The sequence below is a fragment of the Rousettus aegyptiacus genome, unplaced genomic scaffold, assembly GCF_014176215.1.
Source record: "Rousettus aegyptiacus isolate mRouAeg1 unplaced genomic scaffold, mRouAeg1.p scaffold_m13_p_4, whole genome shotgun sequence".
In the NCBI taxonomy this organism is placed as follows: domain Eukaryota; kingdom Metazoa; phylum Chordata; class Mammalia; order Chiroptera; family Pteropodidae; genus Rousettus; species Rousettus aegyptiacus.
In genome coordinates this window covers 152,487,299-152,512,524 of record NW_023416307.1, presented here as the reverse complement: position 1 = coordinate 152,512,524, position 25,226 = coordinate 152,487,299, and the positions used below count along the sequence as shown (strand labels likewise).

At 48.9% G+C, this 25,226-nt stretch overlaps 2 protein-coding genes across 6 annotated transcripts; both read right to left on the bottom strand.

Moving 5' to 3' along the window:
- Nucleotides 1–146: 146 nt before the first annotated feature.
- On the bottom strand, nt 147–7,591 carry LOC118601603 (zinc finger protein 35). Of its 3 annotated transcripts, none has more exons than XM_036218880.1 (4): nt 7,325–7,591; nt 5,705–5,926; nt 4,808–5,000; nt 147–2,310 (listed from the first exon to the last, which is right to left on the bottom strand). In XM_036218880.1, the coding sequence occupies exons 2-4, from the start codon at nt 5,837–5,839 to the stop codon at nt 1,430–1,432; spliced, it is 1,209 nt and encodes a 402-aa protein (XP_036074773.1). In that variant the 5' UTR covers nt 5,840–5,926; nt 7,325–7,591; the 3' UTR covers nt 147–1,429. The 3 variants fall into 3 exon arrangements, with proteins under 3 accessions (XP_036074773.1, XP_036074772.1, XP_036074771.1); XM_036218879.1 differs by lacking the exon at nt 7,325–7,591 and adding an exon at nt 7,132–7,246; XM_036218878.1 differs by lacking the exon at nt 7,325–7,591 and adding an exon at nt 6,090–6,435.
- Nucleotides 7,592–7,674: 83 nt separating this feature from the next.
- Nucleotides 7,675–25,096, bottom strand: ZNF35 (zinc finger protein 35). 3 transcript variants are annotated; one of them, XM_036218877.1, is made up of 4 exons: nt 24,966–25,096; nt 22,672–22,981; nt 21,502–21,646; nt 7,675–17,034 (listed from the first exon to the last, which is right to left on the bottom strand). In XM_036218877.1, the coding sequence occupies exons 2-4, from the start codon at nt 22,861–22,863 to the stop codon at nt 15,785–15,787; spliced, it is 1,587 nt and encodes a 528-aa protein (XP_036074770.1). In that variant the 5' UTR covers nt 22,864–22,981; nt 24,966–25,096; the 3' UTR covers nt 7,675–15,784. The 3 variants fall into 3 exon arrangements, with proteins under 3 accessions (XP_036074770.1, XP_036074768.1, XP_036074769.1); XM_036218875.1 differs by having other exon boundaries at nt 24,957–25,089; XM_036218876.1 differs by lacking the exon at nt 24,966–25,096 and adding an exon at nt 24,296–24,913.
- Between the last annotated feature and the right edge of the window lie 130 nt (nt 25,097–25,226).

Here is a 25,226-nt window from a genome sequence, read left to right as displayed (position 1 = left end):
CCTGGTCTCACTGTGAATGCCTCAGCACCCCCAGCATGGTGCCTGTCGCACAAAAGGCAACAAATTGTCTGCTGAATGAACATAAACCGGCTAAAGGGAGACACGTCTGACGGGTCACCTGCTGGAGGTGCCCACGTCTGAGACAAACTAGCTGGATTTCTCGTTTCCCCCTACGCAGGCTTTGTCTCCTTCTCCCTTCTTACCTGGCCACCGTGAGTCACCGCCAGCTTCCTTCCCCCCTCACTTCCCTCTCCCTTCTGTCAGTCCCCATTCTTACTAAGGCTTTGCAGCTCCTGAAAACAGGTGTCAGAGTGAGAAGATAGCTCAAAGCCCCTCACGTCCAACTCTGGCATCCGACAGCTGTGGAAAATGATGCTGAGCGCGCAGGGGCTCGGCCAGGGGCACACTGGCACAGGGAGCCGAGTTCTGTGGGTAGGACCACGGCCCTGGTTGGCAGCACCCACACAGCAGGGATTTTGACCTGTCTTCCCACCTCCCCACGTGTACCCCAGGCCAGCCACTCCCAGAGACCTGCGGATCCACCTTCACTGGGGTCCACTTAGGCTCATTCCTGGGCCTTGGCTGATTCTGGTCCCTGGGCTCTTCCCCATCCATCAGTGCCAACTTGTTCTCCCAGAGCCAGCCCATGAGGTCCCATCAGAGTCCCCTCCACAAGCATCTTACTTTTCCTGCACACACCTCAACATGTTGTCACTTGCCCTCTAGGGTCATTCAGTCACTTCTGGATTTATGAGTGTATCTCATCACCAAAGACACTGGAAACTTCACAGGAACCTGTTTTAGGCTTGTTTGGCAGCACCTGGCACAGAGCAAGGTTTGTTACTGATCTCGAAAAACGCGGTTGAGTCTAAATGTCACCGAAATGAACACTGAACTCAGAATAAATTTTGAGCAGATAGAGTTTATTAGAGAAATACTGCGCAAGGGAGCATGGAGAGAAAAAACCATGCTCTCGGAAGGCTTTTTGTGGCAGGATTATAGAGATCATCAGGAAGTGGGAAGGGGTTCAGGACCGAGGATGTGACCCCTGGTTCTGCGGTGTCTGCCATGTAGTCATCGGTTTCAAGGTGGTCACGAGATGTTCTTCTCATGGTTAGGGGTCCCCTTCAAGGTCCTGCAAAACAAAGGCTTACGCGAACATGCCCATTAGCCTTTGTGTTTTAAACGACCAGTCCTGAACTGCAGACTCAAGATGTTACCGGTTTCTTCCTCAGAGACCATGGGCACAGACTTAAACCTTAACTGGAATGTCAGCGGGGACGGAAGGGGTCAGACCAGTTGAAAATGAAAAATGAAACCTCAGTATTAGACAAGACGGAGTCTCCCTCCTTTTAGCTATTTTATGCTAGATCAGGTTCACAAGGGCTGGGTTTTCTCTCAGCTGGATCCATGTGAAACCGGGAGCCCATCAACACTGGGCCCTGGCCAGGGAGCCCTGCTGGTGTCTCTTCTGGGCGTGAGTGGTCTGGTGAAAGACGAGGTGGGAGCTCTGGCCAAAGGCCTTCCCGCACTGGGCGCAGCGATAGGGCTTCTCGCCGGTGTGGGTGCGCTGGTGCACCAGGAGGTAGGAACTGCAGGTGAAGGCCTTGCCGCACTCGAGGCATTCGTAGGGCCTCTCGCCCGTGTGGCTCCGCCGGTGCACCAGGAGGCGGGAGCTGCGGCTGAAGGCCTTGCCGCACTCGGGGCACACGTACGGCTTCTCGCCCGTGTGCACGCCCTGGTGCACGCCGAGGCTTGAGCTCTGGCCGAAGGCCTTGCCGCACGTGCTGCAGACGTAGGGCTTCTCCCCCGTGTGCACGCGCTGGTGCCGGATCAGGTGGGAGCTGCGCGTGAAGGCCTTCCCACACTCGCCGCAGCGGTACGGCTTCTCCCCGGTGTGGATTCGCTGGTGCACGATGAGGGTGGAGCTCTGGCCGAAGGCCTTGCCACACTCAGTACATGTGTACAGGTTCCTGCTGGGGGCCGCCAGGCTGGCGCTGTGGCACCTGCCTCCCCGGAGTCGCACGCGGTCCTGGCCTCTCTCCCCTGGGAGGTGTTTTTCTTTTGCTGGGCCCGGGCCTGGGCTGGGGCTGGGGCTGGGGCTGGGGCTGGGGCTGGGGCTGAGCTTCTCACTCTTCACTTGCCTGTCTGCAGGCTGTTCGGCGCGCTCTGCTCTCCTGCTCTCCCCGCCTCTGGCTTCCCCAAAGGCACGGCCCTCTGGAATCTCACCCTGGAGTCTTCCAGAGAATTCTCCTCTCAGATTTGTTTCCTCCAGAATCAAATCCTCCTTTTCGACTTTGGTTTCAATATCTGAACAAGACATAGAAGACAAAAACGAATAATATGTAACGAAAATAAATAAAAAGAGAGTCGACTTTACATTCTAGATGGGAAACATGAGACTATACTGGGATTTGAGAAAACCCAATAAATAACATCCCTCTTTAAAGATGCAATATGGCACTGGGGCCAAGAGTATGGCCAAAACCCACCTCTGCTATCAGCAGTCACTTGACCACTCTATCTTGATTTTCCCATCTGTAGAATGGGTTAATGCTAATACCTATATTGCAATGACATTGTAAGAAATAAATTAATGTACATAAAGTGTTTAGCTAGGTAAATATTAGCTATTAGTATAGTTCTCTGCTCACTTGAGAAATAAGATATGGAGAAACAAATATATTTCATCTTTGTTACTGAAAAGGTGACATTGGCAAATGTGGCTCAGAGCTGCCGGCAAGTGGGGTCACTAACACCCAATCTCAGGGTCAGACAGCACTCAGCGCCCAGGGACTCAGCACTGGGTGGCAGTGTTTGCTCTTGTAAACCTGCAGTGACGAGAACCAGAACACAAATGTGGTCTCTGTGGACAGGCCAGACCCAGGGGAGCAGAGGGCGGACTGGCTATCACAGAGTCAGTTCTTTTACAAAGTCACCAATCAAATCTAGTCCCTTTTTGTCCTGGGACAAGAGTGAGAGTGGGGTCAGAGAGGGGTCCTAAGTGGCAGCAGTGAGCTTCCGGACACACCAGGATGCGGGAGCAGAGGGCTTACATCATAATTTGCCACGTGATGGTTTCAGAGCACTGACAGAGGGAGAAACAGAAAAGGGCAGTGAAGGAAAGCATGCATTCCGGGGAAGCGGCAGGGACGGCACCGTCACCAGACACCTACCCATGGATGGCAAGGCAGATGTCAAGAACTGCCAAGGTGGCAGGGGAGGCACGGGGTGTCTTGGGAACTGGCCAAAGTAAGCGGGCTGGTCAGAGAAGGGCCCGGATGTAGACAGTGGGGTCCCAGGAATCAAGGAGCCAGATCAAGTCCCTCTTGGTAGGTAGAGAGAGGCAGGCGAGAACTCCTGAACTCAGGGATCCAGGAGATCAAGGAGGGGAAAGGGGCATGAGGGAGCCGTGTGGAGGGACAGGTGTGGGAGCCAGCTGTGAGCAAGGCCCTGCGCGGGGTTTGGCAGCGGGGGAGGCAGAGAGGTATGGATCCCCAGCCTCGCAGCCTGCAGACTTAGCTAGGCAGGAAGAGAGAGCTGAGCAGCTGACCTCCAAAGTGGAGGGGAGGGACATACACATGCCCTTTTCAGCCCAAAGCTACAGGACACAGAGTGGAAGAGGACCATGCTCGAGGCCGGGCGAGGGAACCCAGGCTTCTGCTTCTAGGGGGCTGGAGCAGCAGGGCAGGGGGAAAACGCTAAGGACGCTCTCTGGGACAGCAGGCCGGGCTGCCCCCCTTGGGGACGGGAGAGCCAGCAAGGGGAAGGCTGGGGCCCCACACTGGGAAAGGGCGTTGAGTGAGCACATTCCCAAAGAATGTGCGGCCCCAGCCTTCTCTGGCCTCAGCTCCCGTCCCACAACCGCCTCCTCAGCTTCCCTGAGCTTTCTGACCACTTGAGCTTCCCGAGGTTTCCTGCCTCGTCTTCCTCACGTCCAGGATCCACCCACGGACCATCTGGGCTTGGCTCAGGTTGCACCTCCCTCGGGGGGCCTCTGTCCGCCCCCACCCTCTCCTCCACCCGGCCCCACTTCCTTGGCGGTGACCTCAGATTTTCTGGTGAAGGAGGTCTCTCTTTCCCTCGTGTTCACCTCACGTTCCCGACCAGGCTGTTTCTGCAGGGCGACAGCCGAGTCCTGCGCTGCCTGTAGTCGTCTTAACCTGGTGCACCTCTGCAAGTGTCTGTGGGGGCACAGTGCTGGGCTGGCACAGTCCCTGCCCTCAGACCTGCCAGGAGGTAAAGCGTGCATCTGTCCTGCCCCCAAAACTCAGTGCTGAGGCACAGCTGGCAAAGTGCTCACGAAGACACTGGCTGACCAGCCCTGGAGTGAGTCACTCTGAGGACGCCTGCCAGACAGCTGTAGCTAATCAAGGGGTGCGAATTTGTTAAGAGTGGGTTGTTTATTGGGATTATTAGAAAGAATCTGGGTTTGTGGCCCAAGAAAGCAACCTATCTCAATATGAAACTGTGGAGCCATGATGGGCTGGTAGCGGCTGGTAAACAGAACCCTGTGGCCTCCGGCCTGCACTGGCATCTGGAGCTGGGTCTGCTCGAGAGACATGGGCCACATTCTTTCTGGTGCCTTCCTCTACTGACAGCTCAGCAGGTTGGTGTGATTCTCAAGATATTTGCTAACTGGGAGGTAAAGGGCCTTTTCCTGAGATGCATGGACCCTGTCTGGCAGCCTTGGGGGAAAGGCCAGGCCCTGAAACCTGGGTCCCAAGAGGCCCACTCTGCTAACAGTATCAGAGTGTCACCCCCGAGTGAGCGGGCGGGGGCCAAGGCCAGTGGAAAGCAGCCTTACTTAGCCTGACTGAGGCCCCTCGCTTCAGCCCCAGCAGCACTTCCCCCGCAGCGGCCCTCAGGACAGGAACCAGATGGGTCCCAGGCAGCAGGTGGCCTCGGAGGGCTGAAGTCAGAGGAGGTCCTGGCCCTGCTCTCAGGGTGCCTTTCTCATCCCAGATCTCACGCTGTTGTTGCCAGGCTGGGCTGGAGACCTCAAAAGAAATGTTGGAGAGAAGTCCAGTTGGCCTTGGGACAGGGAGGGTAGGCAAAAAAAGGGTCAAAGCGCGGGCTCTACCTTCTCCCCTTCCCTCGGCTGGTGGGCAGCGGGGACAGCCCACGATAAGTACAAGGCAAACTTTATCGGAAGGTCTGGGACCAGAAGGCAAAAAGGACATACTGAAGTGTCATCTCTAGGAGAGGATGCGGGCCCCATCCACTCATGGGAGCACCCTCCCAAGGGGCATACCTGCTCCTGGACAAGGACCCCGGGCTGACCGACGGTCACAGTAATACCGTGGGACAGAACAGTTTACAGACCTGTCCTGTCCCAGCCTCCTTTGACCCACACCACCCTGTGAAGCTGGCGGGGAAGAAAATCCCACTTCACTTGACAGGTGAAGATAAAGACTTGGGGTTTTGTGCCTTTCCTGAGGTGACAAACTAGTCTGAGACACAGCAGGTCCTAAAAGGCCCCTCATGGCTGCTTGTTACTTGGTACTAGCTAGCCGCATGGACAGTGAGTTAGTGAGAAAGAAACGAGGCCAGTGCATCTGGGCTCACACATCTAAGGGCCTAGGCCCTGTGAGGGAACAAAGAATGGCTTATGAGGGGACCAGGGGACGAGTCCCACCCCGCCCCAGCAACCCCTGGTGCTTCGACCACTCTCTGGGGGCCAGCCCGCCTTCCCCGCTCTCACCTGCAGCTGTAACCCACCATGCTCCAGTGGGAAATGCCCACCCTCAGCCCTGCTGTTGGTGTTCCCGAGGCCAGAGCCAAGGCCAGGTGCTGCTCCTCCTCCAGGCTCACAGGGATTGTCCGCATTTGTGTGCATCTCATTCTCACTTGACCCCAAGTGATGGCAGAGAGGAAACCCTGACGTGTTCCTGATGGTGGCTTCTTTGGGCTCACGGAGTGTTACCTGAAGGGACATTAAACACTGTTCACCAGAGACCTAGCCCATCCAAGGCGGGTCATCAGCTCCTGAAGGAGGCGGGGCCAGCCTGAAGACACGACAGTGGGCGCCCGCTGCTCCACAGACCCAGGGGTACCCGGGAGGGTGGAAGGAAAGGTGCTCCGCCCACCTCAGCTTCTGGGAGCCACTCTGGCCCCCACAGCTGTCTGGGACCAGGGATCATCCTGCTCCTGCTTCAGGTCCAGACCGGAGACTTACTTCCTGAGACACCCCCTCGCAGCTACTCCTGGCCTCAGGGGGTCACATCTGGCTCCTTCTTCAGCACAGTGGCTCCTTGGATTTTAAACAGATTCTACCTTTTGGGCCCTGAGTGATGACTTCATATCTTCCCTCTCTGACCTGTTCCCTGTCCCCTCATCAGCCGAGGCTTCTGCTCATTACTAAGCTTTAGGTAAATGTGGTACAATGCTCCCAGCAGTGGTGGTGGGGAATCCAGCCGAGCTCCTGGGGACGGGCTGTTCCAGGTCGAGGCCTCTGCTGACTCCAGTCTCTGCCCAGTTCAGGGCCCACCACCACCAGGAGGAAAAAAGGAATGCCTCCTCCCACCCACACCTATGTGTAAGGCAGTCAGCAGGAAGTGAGCCCAAGATCAACTGTAAAAGTAAAACTGTTTTCCCAAGCACGAAAGGCTTCATTTTCCTTTATCCACGCCTATCCTGTCCCCCAGCAGGAATACGCAGGCCGGTGTAACCGGGCAGCCTTTTAATGGTTACGGCCATGTCATCATTTCATCCCAGCCGGGCATCTGGGGTGGAGGCAGGAGGACTGATGTTCAGAGGTCAGGGATCTGTCCCGGATTGCTGGCTGGAGGGCAGGGCCAGCCTAGAACGCCCTTTTCCCTACCTTGAGGTCTGAGAAGAATCTGGTCCTGCCACACGACCTAGTTCGTGCCGCGCCCAGCCAAGGCCAGAGAAATCAGCTGGGCAGGGCTGGAGTCTCAGGGTCCTAGGATCTTGGAAGCTGCCCCAGCCCAGATCTGAGCCCCTCCTTTTCAACCCCCTCCCCTCCAAACACACCCTGTCTGATCCCTTTCCCTGCTCGCCACCCCTTCCTCCATGTCCCCCCTCTTCCCACTCCCCAGTGCCGATTCTTCCCTTGCCAGCCCGGGCCTCATCCCCAACACGCCCCTCAGTCCCTTCCCCGTCGCTGACCTCAGGCTGCAGCCTCTCCTTCGCTTTCCCTCCCAACATGTCCTCTCCCAGTGCCGGACTCGTGGCATCGTTTTCCCTATTCGCCGCCCCAGACTTCGGCCCTCTTCGCTGCCGTCCCCAGCACGCCCTACCCACCCGGCCTCTTCCCCCGTCCTCGGCCAGCGACCCCCAGCACCCCAGCCCCCAGGCTCACCCAACACGAGGCAGCGTCAGCAAGCTCGGCGCCGGTGCGTGGCTCAGGGAGCCGGCCGGGGCGAGGAACCCGGCAGCGAGCCCTCACTCGGCAGCTCTAGGAAGCTGGGAGGTGTCTTCATCTTGGTGGTCCTCCCGCTCAGTTCCTCCCGCGGGACCCCGGAGGGAAGGGGGCGGGAGGCGGGGCCGAGCCCCAGCTCGGTCCTTAATTCAACATGAATTTCAAACGACCTCACAGCACTAGACAAAATCGTGGCAGCACGTTTCGTCTTTTAGAGAAGTCTTTGATTTGACATTAAATTGTAAATATCCGAACGGCAAAAGTTAAAGGAAATATTTACAACACATATGGCAGATAAGAGTAATTTCTTTACTATGGTTTGTACAAATCAATTCTTAAAAGGATCAACAACCCAACAGAAAAACTGCTAAAGAACATGAACAAGCAGTTCACAGAAAAAAAAAAAACAACACATGGCTTTTAAACATAAGACATGACAGCCAGTTTCACTCATAATTGAATGTAAAACATGAGCGCATTTTTCATTTCAGTTCAGAAAACAAAACTTTATCATTATAGAGGGTCCAGGGAAACGGGCATTTTCATATACATATGGCAACCACAAATGCAATTTCTATCAAAATATCAAATGCACTTACCCTTTATCAATTTATCCTGCAGACAAAGTCGCACACATACCAAGGAGAGTGCGCTGGGATATTCAACATGGCATTGTTTGCAGTAGCAAAAGACGGAAAAAACCCACATGCCTACCACAGGGCACTCGCTCCATGAATCACGACAGCCACACAATGGAAGATCGCACAGCAGTGAAAAAAAGATGAGGTAGATCTTACAGGCTATTGTAAAACCAGCTCCAAGACACAGGTGAAAAAGCTGTGTAGACAGTGTATCCTAAGCTTGTGTGAATCGGGGATACGCAGACTGTGTGGACTCTCTGGAAGATAAGACTTTGTTTTACCACGGTTCTCCCTGGGGGTACTCCCACGTAGAGTACTCTGGGCTGGGAGGGAGGCTGTCTTCACTGTTTGCTTTTGTACCACACTTTTTAGATGGAGACACACTGAGGAGGCAGCCTGGGAGAAAGGGGCACAGGCTTTGGCCTGAGTTATTCTAATCCTGACTTATTACTGGCTTTAAAGTTGGGGTTGGAGAACTTCCTTCCTGAAGTGAGGGTTAAATGAGATAAAGAGCATTTAGCCTGGTGCATGGCACACAGAAGCCCCCGACTGGGTGGTTACAACCTTCCTGTAGGCTTGCAAGGGACTCCGTCATCTTTACGACCCCCGCCCTCCAACACTGTAGAGGTGCTGGCCACTGTGGACACAGGGCTCCCCCAGAGAGCCCCAAGGAAACCAGGGCTTCTCAGGACCCATTTATCATAGGTCACGTCTCACCAGGGTGTGGAGGCTCAGACTTCTGACTTGGGAATTTGGTGCTTGCCCCAAAGGCCAGCTCATTCCATTTGTCCCTGCTCTAATCCTTTGCCACTGACTGGGCTAGAATCCCATGGTCTCTCTTGGACTCTGACAAAAGCTGTCTGTGAGGTCTCCAGGACTCCTTTCTCCCCTCACCAGCCTCACCTCCACACTCCAGCCACAGCTGTCAACAGATGCTGGGGTACACACATTTCGCAGCTGGGTTCCTTCGCCTGGTGTTAGGGCTTTTTCTCTGCTCCCACACCCACTCCACAAAAACGTCTCACCACTCTGCACACGCCATGATCTTTCTTTTATTACCTTTTCCTGATGATGAAAAATTCAGGCTCACTCTAGAAAATGTAGACAATGTGGGAAAATGTAACCACTGTTAACATTTGATGTACTTACTTCCATCCAGTCTTTACTATGCATGTACATTTAAGAAAACCAGGCTCTTTGTGCAAACCCTTTAATTTTGTATTTCTGTACTTTTCATTGAATATTATGAACATTTATGAGGTCACTAAATATTCTTTATGTTTTAGTGGTCACATAATATTCTATCATATTGTAATCATTCTCCTATTGTTGGTCACTTGGGTTGTTTCCAATGTAAAATAACATTGGAAGTATATATTGTCAAAATATTCATTTTTAGGATAGCTTTCTAAAAGTGGCACCACTATATCAAAGCCTATCAACATTCCTTTTATGATAGTTGAGCTTCCTCTAAAACAATGGGTTAAAATGGTTTAAAATGTATAAATAATGATGGGATAGGGGAACAAATTCCTGGAAGAAAGCGGATGAAGTGATAACTGAGAAAGCTGGGCGGAGGGAGGAACAGCTTGGAGCACCTGCTGAGGGCAACACAACAGGAGGAGGTAGCTGCGCCACCCTGTCAACCCCCAGAGCGACTTGGGGCTTGAAAACCCCAGGTACAATGGTGGGTGGGGCTAAAACTAAGGGCAATAACCAAGTCTGTACTAACCCTTGACCTCCTTCTCTCTCACTCCTGGAGAAGCACTTAAAGCAGCCAATCCCCAGATGAAAACATCAGCAGAGTCTCTACTAAAGAAATGTAAGTGCCAGACAAAAGATCTTTGCATTTGGGCACTTAGAGGTTTCCAGGGAAACAGCCTGCTCCCTACACTCATTTTAGAGGGAAGCCTTTTACTGAGCAAATCCCACTCTCACAGAGGTCTCGACTGGGCTTTCCATACAGAGACACACAGATCTAAGGATGTGTGTATCAGTAAGAATCAGGACTTATCTGAGGAGAGTCTCCAATGAGAGTAAACAAAGAGAAAAAAGGACTCGGGCAGAGGCATAATTTAGGTGACAGAAGAAACTTTTAAGAAAACTTCTAATTAGGAAACTTAGATTTGAGAGGTATCTCCAATATAAGAATAGTATGTTCCAAAAAACAGAAAAGGCTCTTAGATGTTATACCACCAAAATAAAATTAAAGAATTTACTAGGAAAGCTGAAAAATAATCAAGGTAATCTCCCTGAAAATGGCACAAGGAAATGAAAATACAGAAAGTAGCTGAGGATCACTCCAGAAGGTCCAACATTTGATTGAAAGGAATTCCAGAAAGAAAAATGGGGAAAAATATGGAAAGGGGAAATTGACACGTAAAGAACAGAAGAAAATTTCCAAGAATAGAAGTACCTGAGTCACTAAATTGAGAAATTCCGCTAAGCACGTTAGGGAACTGAGTACATGGGGAAGACAGAGGAGATTTTAAAAGCTTCCAGGCACAGGGGTGGGGAACAGACCACAGTAACGGAAATACTATATAATGCCTGTAGAAGAAGTAAGAATCAGGTCAGAAATAGACATTGCGAACTTCTGGGGAAATTTTCAATCTAGAATTCCAGAGCTGGTCAAACTACCAGTCAAGTGTGAGGGCAGAGAAAGAGTTATTGATATATAAACACTCAACCATTTTGCCTTCTACATTCTTTTTGGCAAGTGACTTGAAGATGCACTGTAGTAAATGAGGACGTAAATGAAGAAAGAAGCAAGTATGGAATTCAGGGCACAACAGAGCCGAGTGTGACACAGAACAATAGGCAGAAAGACCACTAAGGTCTCAGGAAAGGAAATGCAGAGGGAAAAAGGGGACCCAACTCAGTAATTGGATGGAGAATCTGAAAATAACTGAGGATGAGCTAGAAGCAACAAGGAGAAAAAGAAGGCAACTAGAACCTTCGGTAAAAACAAAATGCTATTCAAAAAGGAACTGTCGTCACAGTATGCTACTCACACCTGCAGTGAGCACTTAACAGTCATGACAATATTCATGCCGTTTATTTTCAACTTTTAGAACAAATCAATAAACAAAGCAAAAAAGACTATGGTTGCAGAACAGACTTCAAAAATGATCAGACTTGACATTATCAGAAATGTGGAAAAGGGAGGGAGAAAGGGCAGGGTACATCCCACGTCTTAGAAAACGGGGAACGGAGATATTGTTTATAGTTAATACAATACTAAGTATGTAAATATAATAATTTATTTTTTCCTGATTATAAAATTCTTGTTCCTTACAGGAAATATGGAAATTACTAAAAAGGAAAACAAACAAACCCAAACCTATTAATCACCCATAATTCTGTAATCCATAGGACCTGGGTTTGAGCCTAAGCTCTGCAACTTACCATCTGTATGGCTATGAACAAGTCATTTAACCACTTATAACATCTGCTTGTTCCTCTCAGGTAATACATCTATATACTTTTTAATAGTATATAGTATACGTTACGACACTGTAAGAGAAGTGTACTATATACATAATTTTGAATTCAGATTTTTTTTCACTTTAAAGCATAAAGTAAAACTCTGGATATGTATGTCATGCTCTTCTATACTTCTAAATATACTTCTAAATAAGCCCTTGGCCATAGGGCAGTCAGAGGTTCCCCAGAGATGAGGACTGACCCAAATCTTGACGGGAAACCGAAGGTTAGGCTAGGCAGGCCGGGCATGGCAGGCGCCAAGGACGAGGGGAGCGAAGGCACACGGAAGAGCAACCATGTGCCTTGAGGCTGCAGGAAAGGGCGCTCAAATAGACAGAGAAGGCTGGGAAGGGACTCTGACGAGTTTAGTAAATTGTGTTAAGAGATCAGACATTTCCCCATAACAGACATGAGGAGTGTCTGGCAAACCTTGTTTGCTCTGGCACCCAGGATCTAGCGCCATGTTTGCCACAAAGAGAGTGCCTAATTAAACATGTTTGTAATGAACGAATGATACACTGGAAGCCTCCTCGGTTTCCAGTCTGGGTTCTGGATAATCTCACAATTTGCTGAGGGAAGCCATTAAAAGCAAGATTTCAAGGGTTATGTTATCTGGGCAACATCCTTAGAGATTCAGTGTCACCTCATTTTTTAAAAAATGTCACTGGTGATGAATAGTACATAACCTGGGGAGACTTTAGGCCCCATATAATCCTGGCTTCGGGGAGCCCACATATCCCTCCAGATGAGCACAAGGTGAATGCGCAATCTGTATTTCTCTGGAAGAGGACCTGCAACCTCCATCAGATTCTCAAAGGGGCTGACACCCCGGAAAGGTTAAGCACGCTGGATGGAGAAGCAAGAGGAGAAGCGACAGATGTGGGAGGACAGCTGCCCAGGCAAGGAAGGGAGGGGATCCAGAGGACAGGGAAAGGATCAGCTTTACCCAAAGACACTTATTCCTGAGCCTGGATCATTCATGGCAATGGTGTTAGAGAGGGTGAGGATGTGTGCGCGCGCACGCGTGTGTATGTATAAAGTTTTCTCTCCTCCGTGCTCCCAAAGCACGTACTCACTATCATTTCGGCATCACTGTGCTCCACATAATACATCGGTCTCATCTGAGGGTAAGGACAGGCTTTGTGGCTCTACCCTTGATGCCCATCACTAGGCCTGGCTCTGACAGCTTCCAGTCTGACAGCTGTTGACAACCTGGAAAACAGAGCTTCGAAGCTCACATCCACTTCCAGCAAGACCAGCCAAAGGAGAAGGGAGACGCCCCGAGAAAAAGGAGACCAGAAGACAGCTCTGACGTCAACAGCTAGTCATTCCTCCCCTATCAGAAAATGTACAAAAAAAGGGGAATGGTAACTTTTTTTGAGGGCTGGAACTGAATTGCATGGGAGAGTCATTAGCTGGGGAAGGAGAAGATCTGCCTAGAATCCTCTAGGCTCACAAGATGTGTGGAGGGGAGGGGGAGGGGGTGCTCCTGAACTGGGTGCAGGTTTGTGGAATCTCAGATCTGGAGATGAAATACAAGCAGAAATGTGAAAAGGCATTTTGTTGAGTGAGAAACATAAATGCATGTTATGTAAAATCTGGTGTGCTCATATAAATATTTGATATATTCACTTCGAATACAAATAAAATAAATTAGGTCATAGAATCTTAACAGCCAAGGGTCAGCAGAGGCACAGGACCCCAGGGCGGCCAATGTCATCAGCGGTGCTTTGCTGAAACCGCAGAGAACACGGCACATCTAGACCCTTACACCGCTCCCCCTTCGATCACACATTTTAGACCCGCAAACTTCACTTCACTGCAGTGGCTTATTACCTTGGTTGTATGTTGGAACCTCTTCAGAATTTTAAAAATACTGAGCCCTGGGAATAGAAAAAATTGTAAAGAGCTCCCAGTGATTGCAACATGCAGCCAAGGGTGAAAACCACCGCTGTGCTGTGAGGTTGGGTCACCGATTCCCAAACCTGGCTTTGTACCACAATCACCTGGGTAGCTTTTCTGAACCACCTATTCAGGAAATAACAATCATCCATGACTGAATATTCAATTATGAAGATTAATATACAATGTGAAGCTAAAACAGTTTGCCTTAATGCTCCTAACTCCCAGCTGATCTCTTTCAGGCAATTATATTGCTGCCTTCTTGGTGGGCCAAGGTCAGGTTTATCTTGAATCTTCAGATCTGCTCTCCCTTTTGAGCTTCCTGATCATGCCGGGGGAAACCCCTAACTTGTTCCTGCTCTCAGCAGAGCCATGTGGTGTTTTCTCTGGGTCTCGCCACCCCCAAACAGGGGGATAGGAACAGTCAGAGGAAGGGTCTGTGAGGGTACGATGTTTTTGATTCTTATTTTTGAATCCCACTGATTTGTGTTTGTGTCTTATGACTAAGAGTGAAACTGGGAGAAGCTTTGATGAAAGACTACAGTTGAAGGGGAAAAACACTAAAGGGAAATTAACGAGCTTTCTTTTGTATGCGTCCTGCATGTGAAAATGCTCTGTAAACTACAAAACACTATGCTGTTATCATGCAGTCTTGCAGAAATGAGACAGTAAACGCACGGGGCTTCTGCAGGAGCGGAGCACTGGACTGCTTACCACCAGGTACGGCACTTACGATAAATCTCTTGCAATGCTGAGAAAGTGGGAGATAGACCCAGAAATCGGGTGACTTCAATTCCAGTCTTACACTTGCTGCTTGCTGGTCACACTGCCTAAGGCACACCCCAAAATCTGTCACCTCAGCCTCCATACCTGAAAATGAGACTACGTCCCCCTTTCTCAGGCTCTCCACAGATCTGGGTGGGGATTACAGGTGGTTAGACAAGCAGCATGGCAGAACAAAGAGAATCTGGATCTAGGTCTTGGATTTGAATATATAGCTAGCTCTGTCACTTGATACGAGGCCTTGCTTTAAATGACCACTCTCAGGTAAAGGGGGCAAACACCTCTGTCAGTGTTTTAAGGATGAAGATAATGATCTACGTGAAAGCATGAGACAAGTGCTGGGTATCACGATTCCATACATGAAGGTACACAAAGAATAAAGTTCTGCATAAATACAAGGCAATATTATTACATAACTCTACCTATTGCATAGATTTATAAATAATTTTCCAGGAGTAAAGGCTCAATGGTAACAAAGGTCTTACCTTAGCCAGTTTCTTCATCCTTCTAAAAGTTTTCATACTCCACTATCTTTGAACTTCTCAGAGAAAAGAAAACAATAACAACAAATTAAGACCTCAGGAATCCCACTCTGCCTCGTCCCTCTCCCTTCGTTTCCCTCTTTGGTCCTCTCAGAATTAGAAGGGCTCCGTTCTGTCCTCCAAAGACCATCCGGAAAGTGAGAGTGACACCTAAACTGAGTCCGCTGGCCGGCTGCGTCTGAGCAGGACGGGGGCTGAGGACACGTGGGCTTGCCCCGGGCGAGCGGGGTTCTTTGCGTCCTCTACGTGGGAGGGGGGCTGTTAGGAGCATCTCCTTCACATGGAATGCGCTGGGGACGGGGGTTATGTGGAGAGCTGTGGATCTTAGCGAATGAGTGCAGCCCAGTTGTGGCCCCAGCGTGTAGTCTCCACCGATCCTCGAGCGCTTGGCCAGGAAGCCTGGGGAATGGTCAGAAGAGGCTCGTCACAGGTCCCCAGCGCTTTACCACACCAAGGTTCGTGAGGTAGCGACAATGAAGCAAACAGCCGTTTCCTACTTCTGTCCATTCTAGGGAGCAGTAGACGGTACACGGTTTTAAAACTTTTTTAAATTATCCAAGGAATGAGAAGCTTATAAATGTTCACGGGTGCGTTGTTAGAGAACTGCTACCCAAAGTGGTCTCCTTAACTCGTCACTGCTTCACCCCAAGTCCTAGGACACAGGGTTCGAAGCTTCAGAATTCCATCAGGCAGACCCATACCAGCAACTTGCCTGTTGCTCCAGAAATTACCAGTTTTTAAAAACAAAATTTAGTTTAAAAATACTTTTGCCCAGATGGGATCTTTATCACTTGGCTTTGTATGACCCATTTCTAAGAAATCCACTTCTTACTTCAGACGACACGACCACTTAGGGCGCACTTGAAAACGAAGTCCTTGCCTTCGGGGGCTTAGCATTCGTTTTCTTTACATTGGCCTCTGAAGGGCTCGTTTTGTGCTGCGCTCCTGAAAACTTATTTTTAAGGACACACGGCAGGCCTCATTTTTACAAAGGAGAAAGCCGGGGGGACGGTCGATGCCCGGTGGTCTTCCGCTTCCTTTACTCCTTACTCCACGAGGTGGGTCCTGTGGTGTCGCATGAGGTGCGAATTAGAAATGAAAGCCGCACCGCACTTCTCACATTCGTAGGGCTTCTCCCCGGTGTGGGTTCTCTGGTGCACGGTGAGGCTCGACCTCTGCCTGAAGGCCTTGCCGCACTCATTGCATGTGTAAGGTTTCTCCCCGTTGTGGATCCTCTGATGAATGAGCAGGTACGAGCTGCAGGTGAAGGCCTTCCCACACTCATTACACACGTAAGGAAGGTCCCCGCTGTGAATCCGCTGGTGCACGATAAGGCAGGAGAGCTGACTGAAGGCTTTTCCACACTCGCTGCAGTCATAAGGCTTCTCCGCAGTGTGAATTCTCTGGTGCACGATAAGGTGTGAAAAACAACTGAAGGCCTTTCCACACTCTTTACACTCATATGGCTTCTCACCAGTATGGCTTCGCTGATGCACAATGAGATTTGCGCTCTGGGTGAAGGCTTTGCCGCAATCGTTACAGGCAAAGGGCTTCTCCCCGGTGTGGATCCGCTGGTGGACGATAAGGTTTGAGCTCCGAGTAAATGTTTTCCCACACTCGTTACATTCATAGCATTTTTCTGTAATGTGGACTTTCTGGTGCCGAGCAAGCTGTGAGCTGTAACTGAAGGCTTTCTCACATTCGCTGCACTTAAAGGTCTTTTCTAAGGAGTGGATTTTTTGATGGACAGTCAGATTTGAACTCTGAGTGAAGGCTTTCCCGCATTTTGAACAAACGTAGGGTTTCTGCCCAGTGTGGATTCGCTGATGCACTACGAGGTTTGCACTCTGAATGAAGGCCTTCCCGCACTCGTGACATTCAAAGGGCTTCTCCCCGGTGTGGATGCGCTGGTGCACTACGAGGTTTGCACTCTGACTAAAGCCTTTCCCACACACGCTACATGAGAAAGGCTTCTGCCCGGCCTGGATTTTCTGATTTTTAATGGGGCCAGAACTAAGTCTGGGAAAGTTTTCCCCAGATTTCTCATACTTCTGGTCTTCCTCTTCTTTGAAGCTTTCGGGTATGTGACAGTCCTTCACTGTCACTTGTCTGAAATCTTTCTTTTCCCTCTTTATTCTCTGCCTCTTTAACATGTTCCCCTTTTCGCAGGATTCTCCTAACTCAGGTCCTTGGGGGTCAACTTTCTGGATTCTTCCTGGTATCACGAAGGGTTTTTCTGCTTCATCACAGATCTCGATTTTTGGAACTAGTAACTGTGGGTTCTTGGTTTCGGCACCTGAAACAAACAGAAAATACAAATGTAAGCTTTTTTCCTGGCCCAGAAAAAGAATAGGATCATAATAAAGTCATAAAGGTCAGAAGTGACCTCAGCATCTGTGAAATGGCTTAAAGGAAAGGATCCCCTCACGTCACCTCTCCTCTGTAGGTTCTTCACCATCTGGAGCAGAATCCACTGACTCACGGTCTTTCTAGCACTTCCACTTAGCTCCACGAAACACTCGGCCCACCTCTTCACGCCACGGCAGCCGTCTCCGGACAGGTCTCCTCCTGACTGTGTGACGACTGACCTCACAAGACCGGTCATGACGGATCCCAGTCCCTCCCCAGGCCTGCTGTCTTCCCTTAGTCACTTCACGTGGATTTGCTTAAAGCGCATGAGTTAATTCGGGAGAGTCCTTACCTGTGAATGAAGATCTAGGCCACTTAGGCTTTTGTCTATGAAGATGCTGGATAACAAGGAGAGGGCGAGCATGAACAGAAAGGGCCACACTGGACGCCGAGAGGGCCACAGTGGCCAAAAGCATCAGAAACGCTGGGGGGCTGTGCAGCAGAGGTCAAGAACTTGATTCTGGAGCCAGACTGCCTGGTTTTAAATACCTGTTCTGCCACTTACCAGCTGCGTGAGTTGGGCTAGTAACTTAACTTCTCAGTTTCCTTATCTCCATAGCTATAATAACAGTATCACCTCATGTGACCAGGAGTTTTCCTTATCTCTATAGCAATAATAACAGTATCCATCTCATATGACCATGAGAGGATTAACTGAGTTTCTCTAGTCAATGGCCGAGCACAGCCATGGAGCACAGCAAGTGGCTCTGCAAGTGTCTGCAGTGACCTTCAGCCTGACCAGTGGCACCGTGGGCCACAGTGCCAGGAACCAGGAGCAAAGACAAACCTGAGGAGATGGGAGTTGCTATGGTGACAGACAGCAACACTAGAAGGGAATAAGGAAGAATGTGAACAGAGTAAATGCTTTACATCTGGTGTCAAGGAAACAGCCTCGCCTCGTCAGGGAACGCTCGCCTTTTTAGGTGTGAGAATGACATAGCCTGCTCCATAATGCCAAAGGTATCACAAGGACACCAAAACTTCCTGAAGTGTTGAGGCTCAGACTGGCCTCTGGCTGCTCCCCACTGTCTCAGAACCCTGGCGGCGCCAGGAAGGGGTCCCGCGGTCAGCAGCATCGCGGCTCTTCACGTCTGCCTCCTCCCCGCCCACCGCCCAACACTGGAACACGCTCCCACACGGCCAGCGTCACACTCTGCCATGTCGGCACAGAGAACTCCTCTTACGCCTTTGGGACTTAAACCAACCTCAGGAAAACCCGCTCACATAGCCAGGTGAGTGGAATGGGGGTGAGCGGGGGTGGGAGGCAGGCCTGCAGAGGAGAGGGGTCCTCCCATCAGTGGGGTCAGCTTAGAAGGGGGCAGAAAAGTGGTTAGCATCATGCAGCAACTGCCAGGGGGGAATCCAGCACCCACAAAACAGCCTTCTAGCACTGCATAGGGTGACCCTCCAACCAACGAGATCAGTGGGTGGGACAGAGGGGTCAGGGTAGTACGAAGCAATACAGAGGGCAGGGAAACAGCCCAGCCAGGTTGCCTGGCTGGGGCCATGGCGATGTGAAAGCCCGCCACCCTCATTCGGATAAGAAGGGCAGTGTCGGAGACAAAAGCCGCCTGAGTGCTTGATGCAGTAGAGCCCGCAACGTGACAGTAAAAAGCCTGTAATGTTCATTTTCTCCTGATTATTCCTACTCCTGTTCTGATGTCTTTGTTTAATCTGCTGTAATTTAACTGCTCTCGTACCTTCTTTTCTTCTTTTCCCCTCTACCTCCTTCTCCTACTGCCTCTGTATCGCTTTTGTCTCCCAGTGCTGATTAAAAAAAATTGTGTGTGTATAATATTCTGATTTTTTCCTTGTATAGTTTCACGTCTCTTCTGCTTTTCTGCTATTCATTACTCTTCTCATTTATGTTCTCTATTCTTTATCGCCTACATCTCACCTCACCTTTCTCCTTTCTGATGACTCTTCTCCTGCTTTTCCCATCTCCTTCTTTCCTTTAGCTCGCCAGCACTAAACCTGGGGGCTCCCATCCCCATCGAGCATCTCTCCTACAGAACGAAGCCCAGGAAGACTTTAGGTCATAGCCTCACTCTGCCTCCTGACCTCACTCTCACCTTCCTTTCTGTGAGGTTTAGAATATTAGAAAGACATAAAAGATGAAAACCAATGGGAACTACTGAACCGGTTACAGAAACAATTCCTTATGTTTGCATAATGCTTTATGTTAAAATTATTAGAACTGGGTATAACTGTAGCCTAAAAATTCTTAATATAAGAGGTTATTTAACAGTTTCATCACGGGGATGAAGTAAGAGCTATGGTCTTCTCAAGTGCCCAGGAGAATCAAGGCCAATCCTGTGTGCTCAAGCTCACAACTCCTTGGAGGATTAATTAGCCAATAACCTGGGACCTGTATCTTGGTTTGTTTCAGATGATATTTTTCCTTTTTTGGATCTTGTAGAATTACCATAACTCGAGGAAAGTACAGAAATAAGTACAGAAATAAACTAAACTCATCTGTGAACTAGAGTACAGCAGTAAGTTCTGAAATCGTTCCTTTGGTTTCAAGAGAAAAATACTTTTCTTTCATTTTTTTTTAAAAAGAAGATATCTAAAATGCTATGAGTCTGCCATTTTAGCTGGTGACTGTACTCTAAAATATGAAAGGTAATTTGATTTACTAAATTGGTAAGTCCAATACATTAGATTTACAAAAGCTATGTATTTATCAAGATTTTATTTATGAGGCTTGTAAGTTTGCCTACTTAGGTGTTGGAAATGTTTTAAAGAACTAGAGATACTAAATTTGCAATTTAACATATTTTTTAATTTCTTATCTCAGAAAAGAAAAATGAAAAAATGGCACGTAAGTGGAATTAAACGTTTGAAAGTTTCAAATATTTAACCTGTAAAATTTGAGGCTTACCTAAAGTACAAATATTCTCATTTTTATAAAAATATTTTAGATGTGTAAATAAAGTTATGCTTAAAGGTTTAAAAACTTGATTTAAAATACATAACCTTAAATAAATTCAATATTAAATAATATATAGGAAACTACAGATAAACTTCCAGACTTCAAAAACTCAGTAACATGTCCAAATTTCCAAAGCACTTTCATGCTCACTACATTATTTTATCATCAAAACGAAACTGCTTTCCTTCGCTTATGTGGGAGCTAAAACAGGGCAAGTGTGGGTCTTATTCACTGCTGTATCCCCAGCACCAATCTCCCTGCCTAGCGCACAGGGAGCCGGCAAATCCTGCACCCAGTGAATGGAACAGGAAATGGACGTCCAGAGAGAGAACGGGCTTCCTCAAGGTCGCAGAATCATCACGGGCAGGGCAGCAACTACACTTAGGTCTCTCCGAATTCTTAGCGCTCAGCGTTCCCACTATCACCTGCTGCTGCGCAAATGGCTGGCAGCACCCAAAGGTACGTCCTGGCTGGGAACAGGGCCTTGAGATAAGAGGCAGAGAAGGAAAACGGAAGCCATTCCTGGTGGATGGGTGCAGGTGCTGGAGTTAAAACTATGAATGACTGATAAAGGGAACAGAAAAAAAAAAAGTATACACGGCGGAATGCGCCAGAGAGAATGGAACAAAAAGCAGAAACCGGGAAACAGAAGCTGTGGAGAGTTTTGGGAATAAGTAAAAGAGACAAGAAAATGAAAGGTGGAGAGCCTAACTTTCCCCACAAAACTGGCTTAAGAAAGTGACTTGGCCCACGAATGTCTGAAGAACTGGATGGGGGGGAGCGGGGGTTCAGCCCTGTACTATGCAGCTTCATAGAAAGAGTGTCAGAGTTCTCCAGGGAACGCTTCCACACTGCGGGACGCACGGCTACCACGTTCGTGACCCGCAGTTACACGTCCCTCCACAGCCACTGCTAGTCGGACGTACAGAACATACTTCCCTTCCCCGAGTCCTGGTTTAAATAACCAGGTCAGCAGCCACCATTGCCCTCCGTGAAGACCCAGCTGATACCACTACGCAAAATCCTCTAGAATTTGTCCAACTACCTATGAAAACAGAACACCTCCAGGGCATTTCCTCAAAATCACCACAAAAGTTGAACCTTCCTACTTTAGCTGCTGCAGCTTCTCCAACCGATGAGAAATACAAAGTACGTGAAGAGGACATGTATCTACATGAGTGAATAGATTACAAGGTGAATCTGGAGTTCACCTGTGTCTGTCTGGCGTCCTGAGACTGTTTAAAAGAAGTCAATTCCCCTGCACACGCATCTTTCAGCATTCCTCTACCCGGCTCTCCCAGCCACGTCCAACACCTCGATATTCTCTGTCGCTCAAGCCAGGAGACCAGAACGCCAGTCTCTGAAAAGATTCGGAGAAACCCCAATCGTCAAATTCTGACTCAGAAGGTTGAATCTCACCTAGAGAAGTCACGTTCCCCTGAGTGTCCAGTATCTCACTCTTGGCCAGCGTCCCTAGTAACGAGTAGCTGCCGAGGGCTGAAACAGCGGGCACCTCCTGCGTTGCTTTCAGGACCACCGCCATGTCCCAGAAGATGTTCTGGCCCTAGAGACAAGCAGGCACCGGTGGGTTTATCAGGGGATTGTCACCGGGGGGTGGGGGTGAGGTGGGGACTCGGGTATGACGACGGCTTTAGAAAATGAGAACATACCTATTCCTGGAGACCATGAAACATAGAACAAACAACTCAAATCCCCAAACATTAAAAAAACAAAAGGAAAAGGAAAAGGAAGCCCGTCTTCCCGAATCCCCACGTCAGGCGGAGGAACAAGCCTGCCGCCTTCTTCCCTGTCCCTTTGCTTTCATCTCATTGCTCGCTCTAGCACTAACACCTAACTGGACAAGAGAGCACATGGGAGATAGTCCGGAGTACAAGTTCTGGAAGCCTAAAGATCAAAGAAGATCATATTATTACAGAGAGGCTGCGGGGAACCTCATCTGGCTAGTGACGGTAAAGGGTGTGTTTAAAAATGTGAAGACCACAGGATAGTGTCCAGCCTCGCTACTCAAGGTGTGGTCCGCAGACCAGACAGATCACCACCACTGGGAGCTTGTGAAGAATGCAGAATCTCAGACCACGCCCTAAGCTTTCTGAATGGGGTGAGTTGGGGTGGGGGTGGGGAGGGTGTTGTCTTGCATTTTAACAAGCCCCTCCAACCTCCCCACCCCCCTGCCCTCCATGACTCCATGCATATTAAAGCTTGAGAAGCATAGGTTAGAGTTATCAAACTCTCCACTGGAATCACCAAAAGAGTTTTTACAACTAGGGCTGGGTCCCACCTGCAGATACTGATTTAATTGAAACGGGGTATGGCACAGGCATCACAATTTTATAAAAAGCTTCCCAGGTAATCCTGTGCAACAGAGTTTGAGAACCACCGGTTTAAAGAAAGTACTAAATGTCACTTCAATCAGAAAAGAATGCTGCTATCATATTCCAAAGGACTAAAGGCCAGAGCCTTAGCAAAGCAACAAGACTCCGGCGTGGAAGCAGAGGGACAGGGTCCCCTCCGAAACTGCTTGAGGTCTTCCGGTCTCTCCCCTCTCATTCCTCCCAGACCGTTATTTACCTTTGTCTCCTGTTCCGCTCCATCAAGTCCTGCCTGAAGACCTTCTCCAGGAGCCCAGACTTTGACATTCTCAGAGTGCACTTGTTGGCTGGATGCCTGACCTAGGAAATTTCCCTCTTCTTCCTCTTCCTTTTTCACTGTCACTGGGCCCCAAGGGGCCAAGGCCATGGACTCCCTCAAATCTGCAGTCATCTTCTCTGCTTAGCAGGGCAACTCCTGTAGCTGGGGGCTGCCCAGCAGAGGTCAAGGCCCATCTAATCTTTAAATTTCAATCGTTCCTTCTTGAGTTTCTTCCCAGGGCCAGGATTGTCTGAGAAACCAGAAAACACTGTTAGCAGCGAGCAGAGGTAAAGCCCACTGGGTAGTTTCACCAGTGCCAAGACCACGGCCACTGCGGCACGGGGTCTGCTTTACTCCTCTCTCACAGGATGAAAGCGGCTGAACTGCAAACATGGAACCTGGGCGTATAAAAATTACACTGCAAAACATACAGCATATTTTTTTTTTCCCTGATTATAAAATGAATGTTTTTATTGTAAAAACTTGAAAAATACAGAAAATGAGTAAGAAAAATAACCCCTGGTCCACGTCTAAAGAGATAACCACTGTATATTGTAGAAAATAAGATATTTCTTTTAATGGAAAACCTCCAACTACACTGACAATTATGACAACTAAAACTTTTTGTTTTTTAACTATTGGGATACACATCTTCACAATCACCATCTTTTTTTTTTTTTTTTTAAGAAGGAATATTACAATACAAAGATTTTAGTGCCAAAGATAAACAAACAATAGCATGGACACAAGAATCTCACGAAAAAGACTGAGAGCCTAGACATAACATGTTAGGAGTAGTTATCTCTGGGTGATGTAATTACAAGTAGTTTTGAGGTTCTTTTAGTTTTGAGATTCTTTTAGGAAAATTTTTACATTTTCCATTTCTTCTAAATGTCCTGTGAGACCAAGTATTACTCTTAAGATAAAAAGGTTTTTTCATGTTGCCATTTTTCACGTATCATTTTTTAGTCGCTACACAATAACCTATAGTGCTGTTAACTGTCTTTCTCATTGAAAAAAGATCAAGTTATACAGAAACATACAGAACATGTCCTGCACACACAGATACACCTACAGAATTAGTTACCAGTCTACTTATCAGTCTTTTCTCTGTGTGCCCATCCATGTACGTACACCTTCGCACATTGCTTATTTTCCAAAACATATGTTAGATCACACATGTACATTGTTCAGCAACCTGCATTGTTTTTAAAACTCAATTTCCGCATTTCACAATACTCTTAAGTAGGTGTTTCAATATAAGTACATACAGAGCTATTTCATTCTGGCATAGTTCTCCAATTATACCTATAATTTACTTAATCATCCCTTATTTATGAACCATTGCTTCATTAAACATAGTTTTCTTTCGTCTTATTTTCTTAATTGTTACATTTTTTTTTCTGTGTAAACAGGATAGCAGGATTACTGGTTGAAGGAGTTTATGATTGACATGTATTGCCCAAACGCCTTCTAAAAGGACTACACCAAATCACACCTTTATCAGAGCCATGCCAACAGGTTTCTGCCAGTTTAAAACATTTCTGTGATAAAATTATCTTACCTTCCTCGTTAACTATGAAGAGAATAAAAAACTTCTATTCTCCTTTAGATGCTTTATTGGGGAAAAAGTGCTATACTTTACTCCCCTTTGCTGCTATTGATTATATGCTTTTTCTGACGTTACTGGCAACTTATTGTATACATTGAGTTTCTTGAGTAATGCAATACTTTCATTCCTGCAACAAATCTTAATTACGGAGGATTAATTTTTCCTTGACTAGTTTAATTCTACCAGGTAGGGGAGGCCCTTAACATTCGTTTCACCTGTGTATACGGCAAGATGGGCTACCGCTGTATCGTCATCAGAATTCTGATCAAACTCAGATCGGGCTCCAGCCCCAGACTGCACTGATTCCCCCCACCAGAGACTTCCCTTTCAATCAATGTCTTGTCCCTATTTGCAAATGTCGCATCTCCTCCGCCTCCAAGCCCCGCGCAGCCCTGTTCCCGGGGTTAACCAGGCCCCCCTGGGGAGGTTCGTGTCCAACCTCCCCCCAGACCAGGCCGCCGGTAGGCGGCAGGTGGGTTTCCGAGGAGATGGGGAACAGAGCCACCATCGGACAGGCAGGACTGGGGGGGTCGGGGGTGGGGGGAGGACGCGCCTGCCCGTCCCTGGGATGACCCCTCTCGTGCCCCGGACATTCGCGCCCACTCCCGCCAACCTCGTTCACCGTGTGCAGCAGAAAGGCCCGGCCGGACGCGCGGGCTTTGGAGCAGAACACCCGCAGAACTGGACCTCTGCGCCTACCGGCGCGAGAACAATGACCGGACAGGAAGTGCCTCGGGATGGGCTTCCGGCTCCCCAAGTCCCCAGGCTGGCCTCTCTAGGAATCTCGGAGGTGTTTTCCTCTCGATGGGTGTCCAATGCCGCTCCGGACCAGGGGCCTGCGCAAAAGCTCTTAGGAGCGTGCGGATGGACTTTGGCCCTGAGC

What these genes read in the sequence shown, in the direction of transcription:
- ZNF35 (XM_036218877.1), bottom strand. Translation starts at nt 22,863, where the DNA reads ATGACTGCAGATTTGAGGGAGTCCATGGCCTTGGCCCCTTGGGGCCCA. An exon ending in GAGCGGAACAGGAGACAAAG is followed by an intron (nt 21,647 to 22,671) that starts GTAAATAACGGT and finishes GCTTGTCTCTAG; the next exon opens with GGCCAGAACATCTTCTGGGA. An exon ending in GGGGAACGTGACTTCTCTAG is followed by an intron (nt 17,035 to 21,501) that starts GTGAGATTCAAC and finishes TGTTTGTTTCAG; the next exon opens with GTGCCGAAACCAAGAACCCA.
- LOC118601603 (XM_036218878.1), bottom strand. Translation starts at nt 6,143, where the DNA reads ATGATCCCTGGTCCCAGACAGCTGTGGGGGCCAGAGTGGCTCCCAGAA. An exon ending in AGTGGCTCCCAGAAGCTGAG is followed by an intron (nt 5,927 to 6,089) that starts GTGGGCGGAGCA and finishes ATGTCCCTTCAG; the next exon opens with GTAACACTCCGTGAGCCCAA. An exon ending in ATGGTGGGTTACAGCTGCAG is followed by an intron (nt 5,001 to 5,704) that starts GTGAGAGCGGGG and finishes ATTTCTTTTGAG; the next exon opens with GTCTCCAGCCCAGCCTGGCA.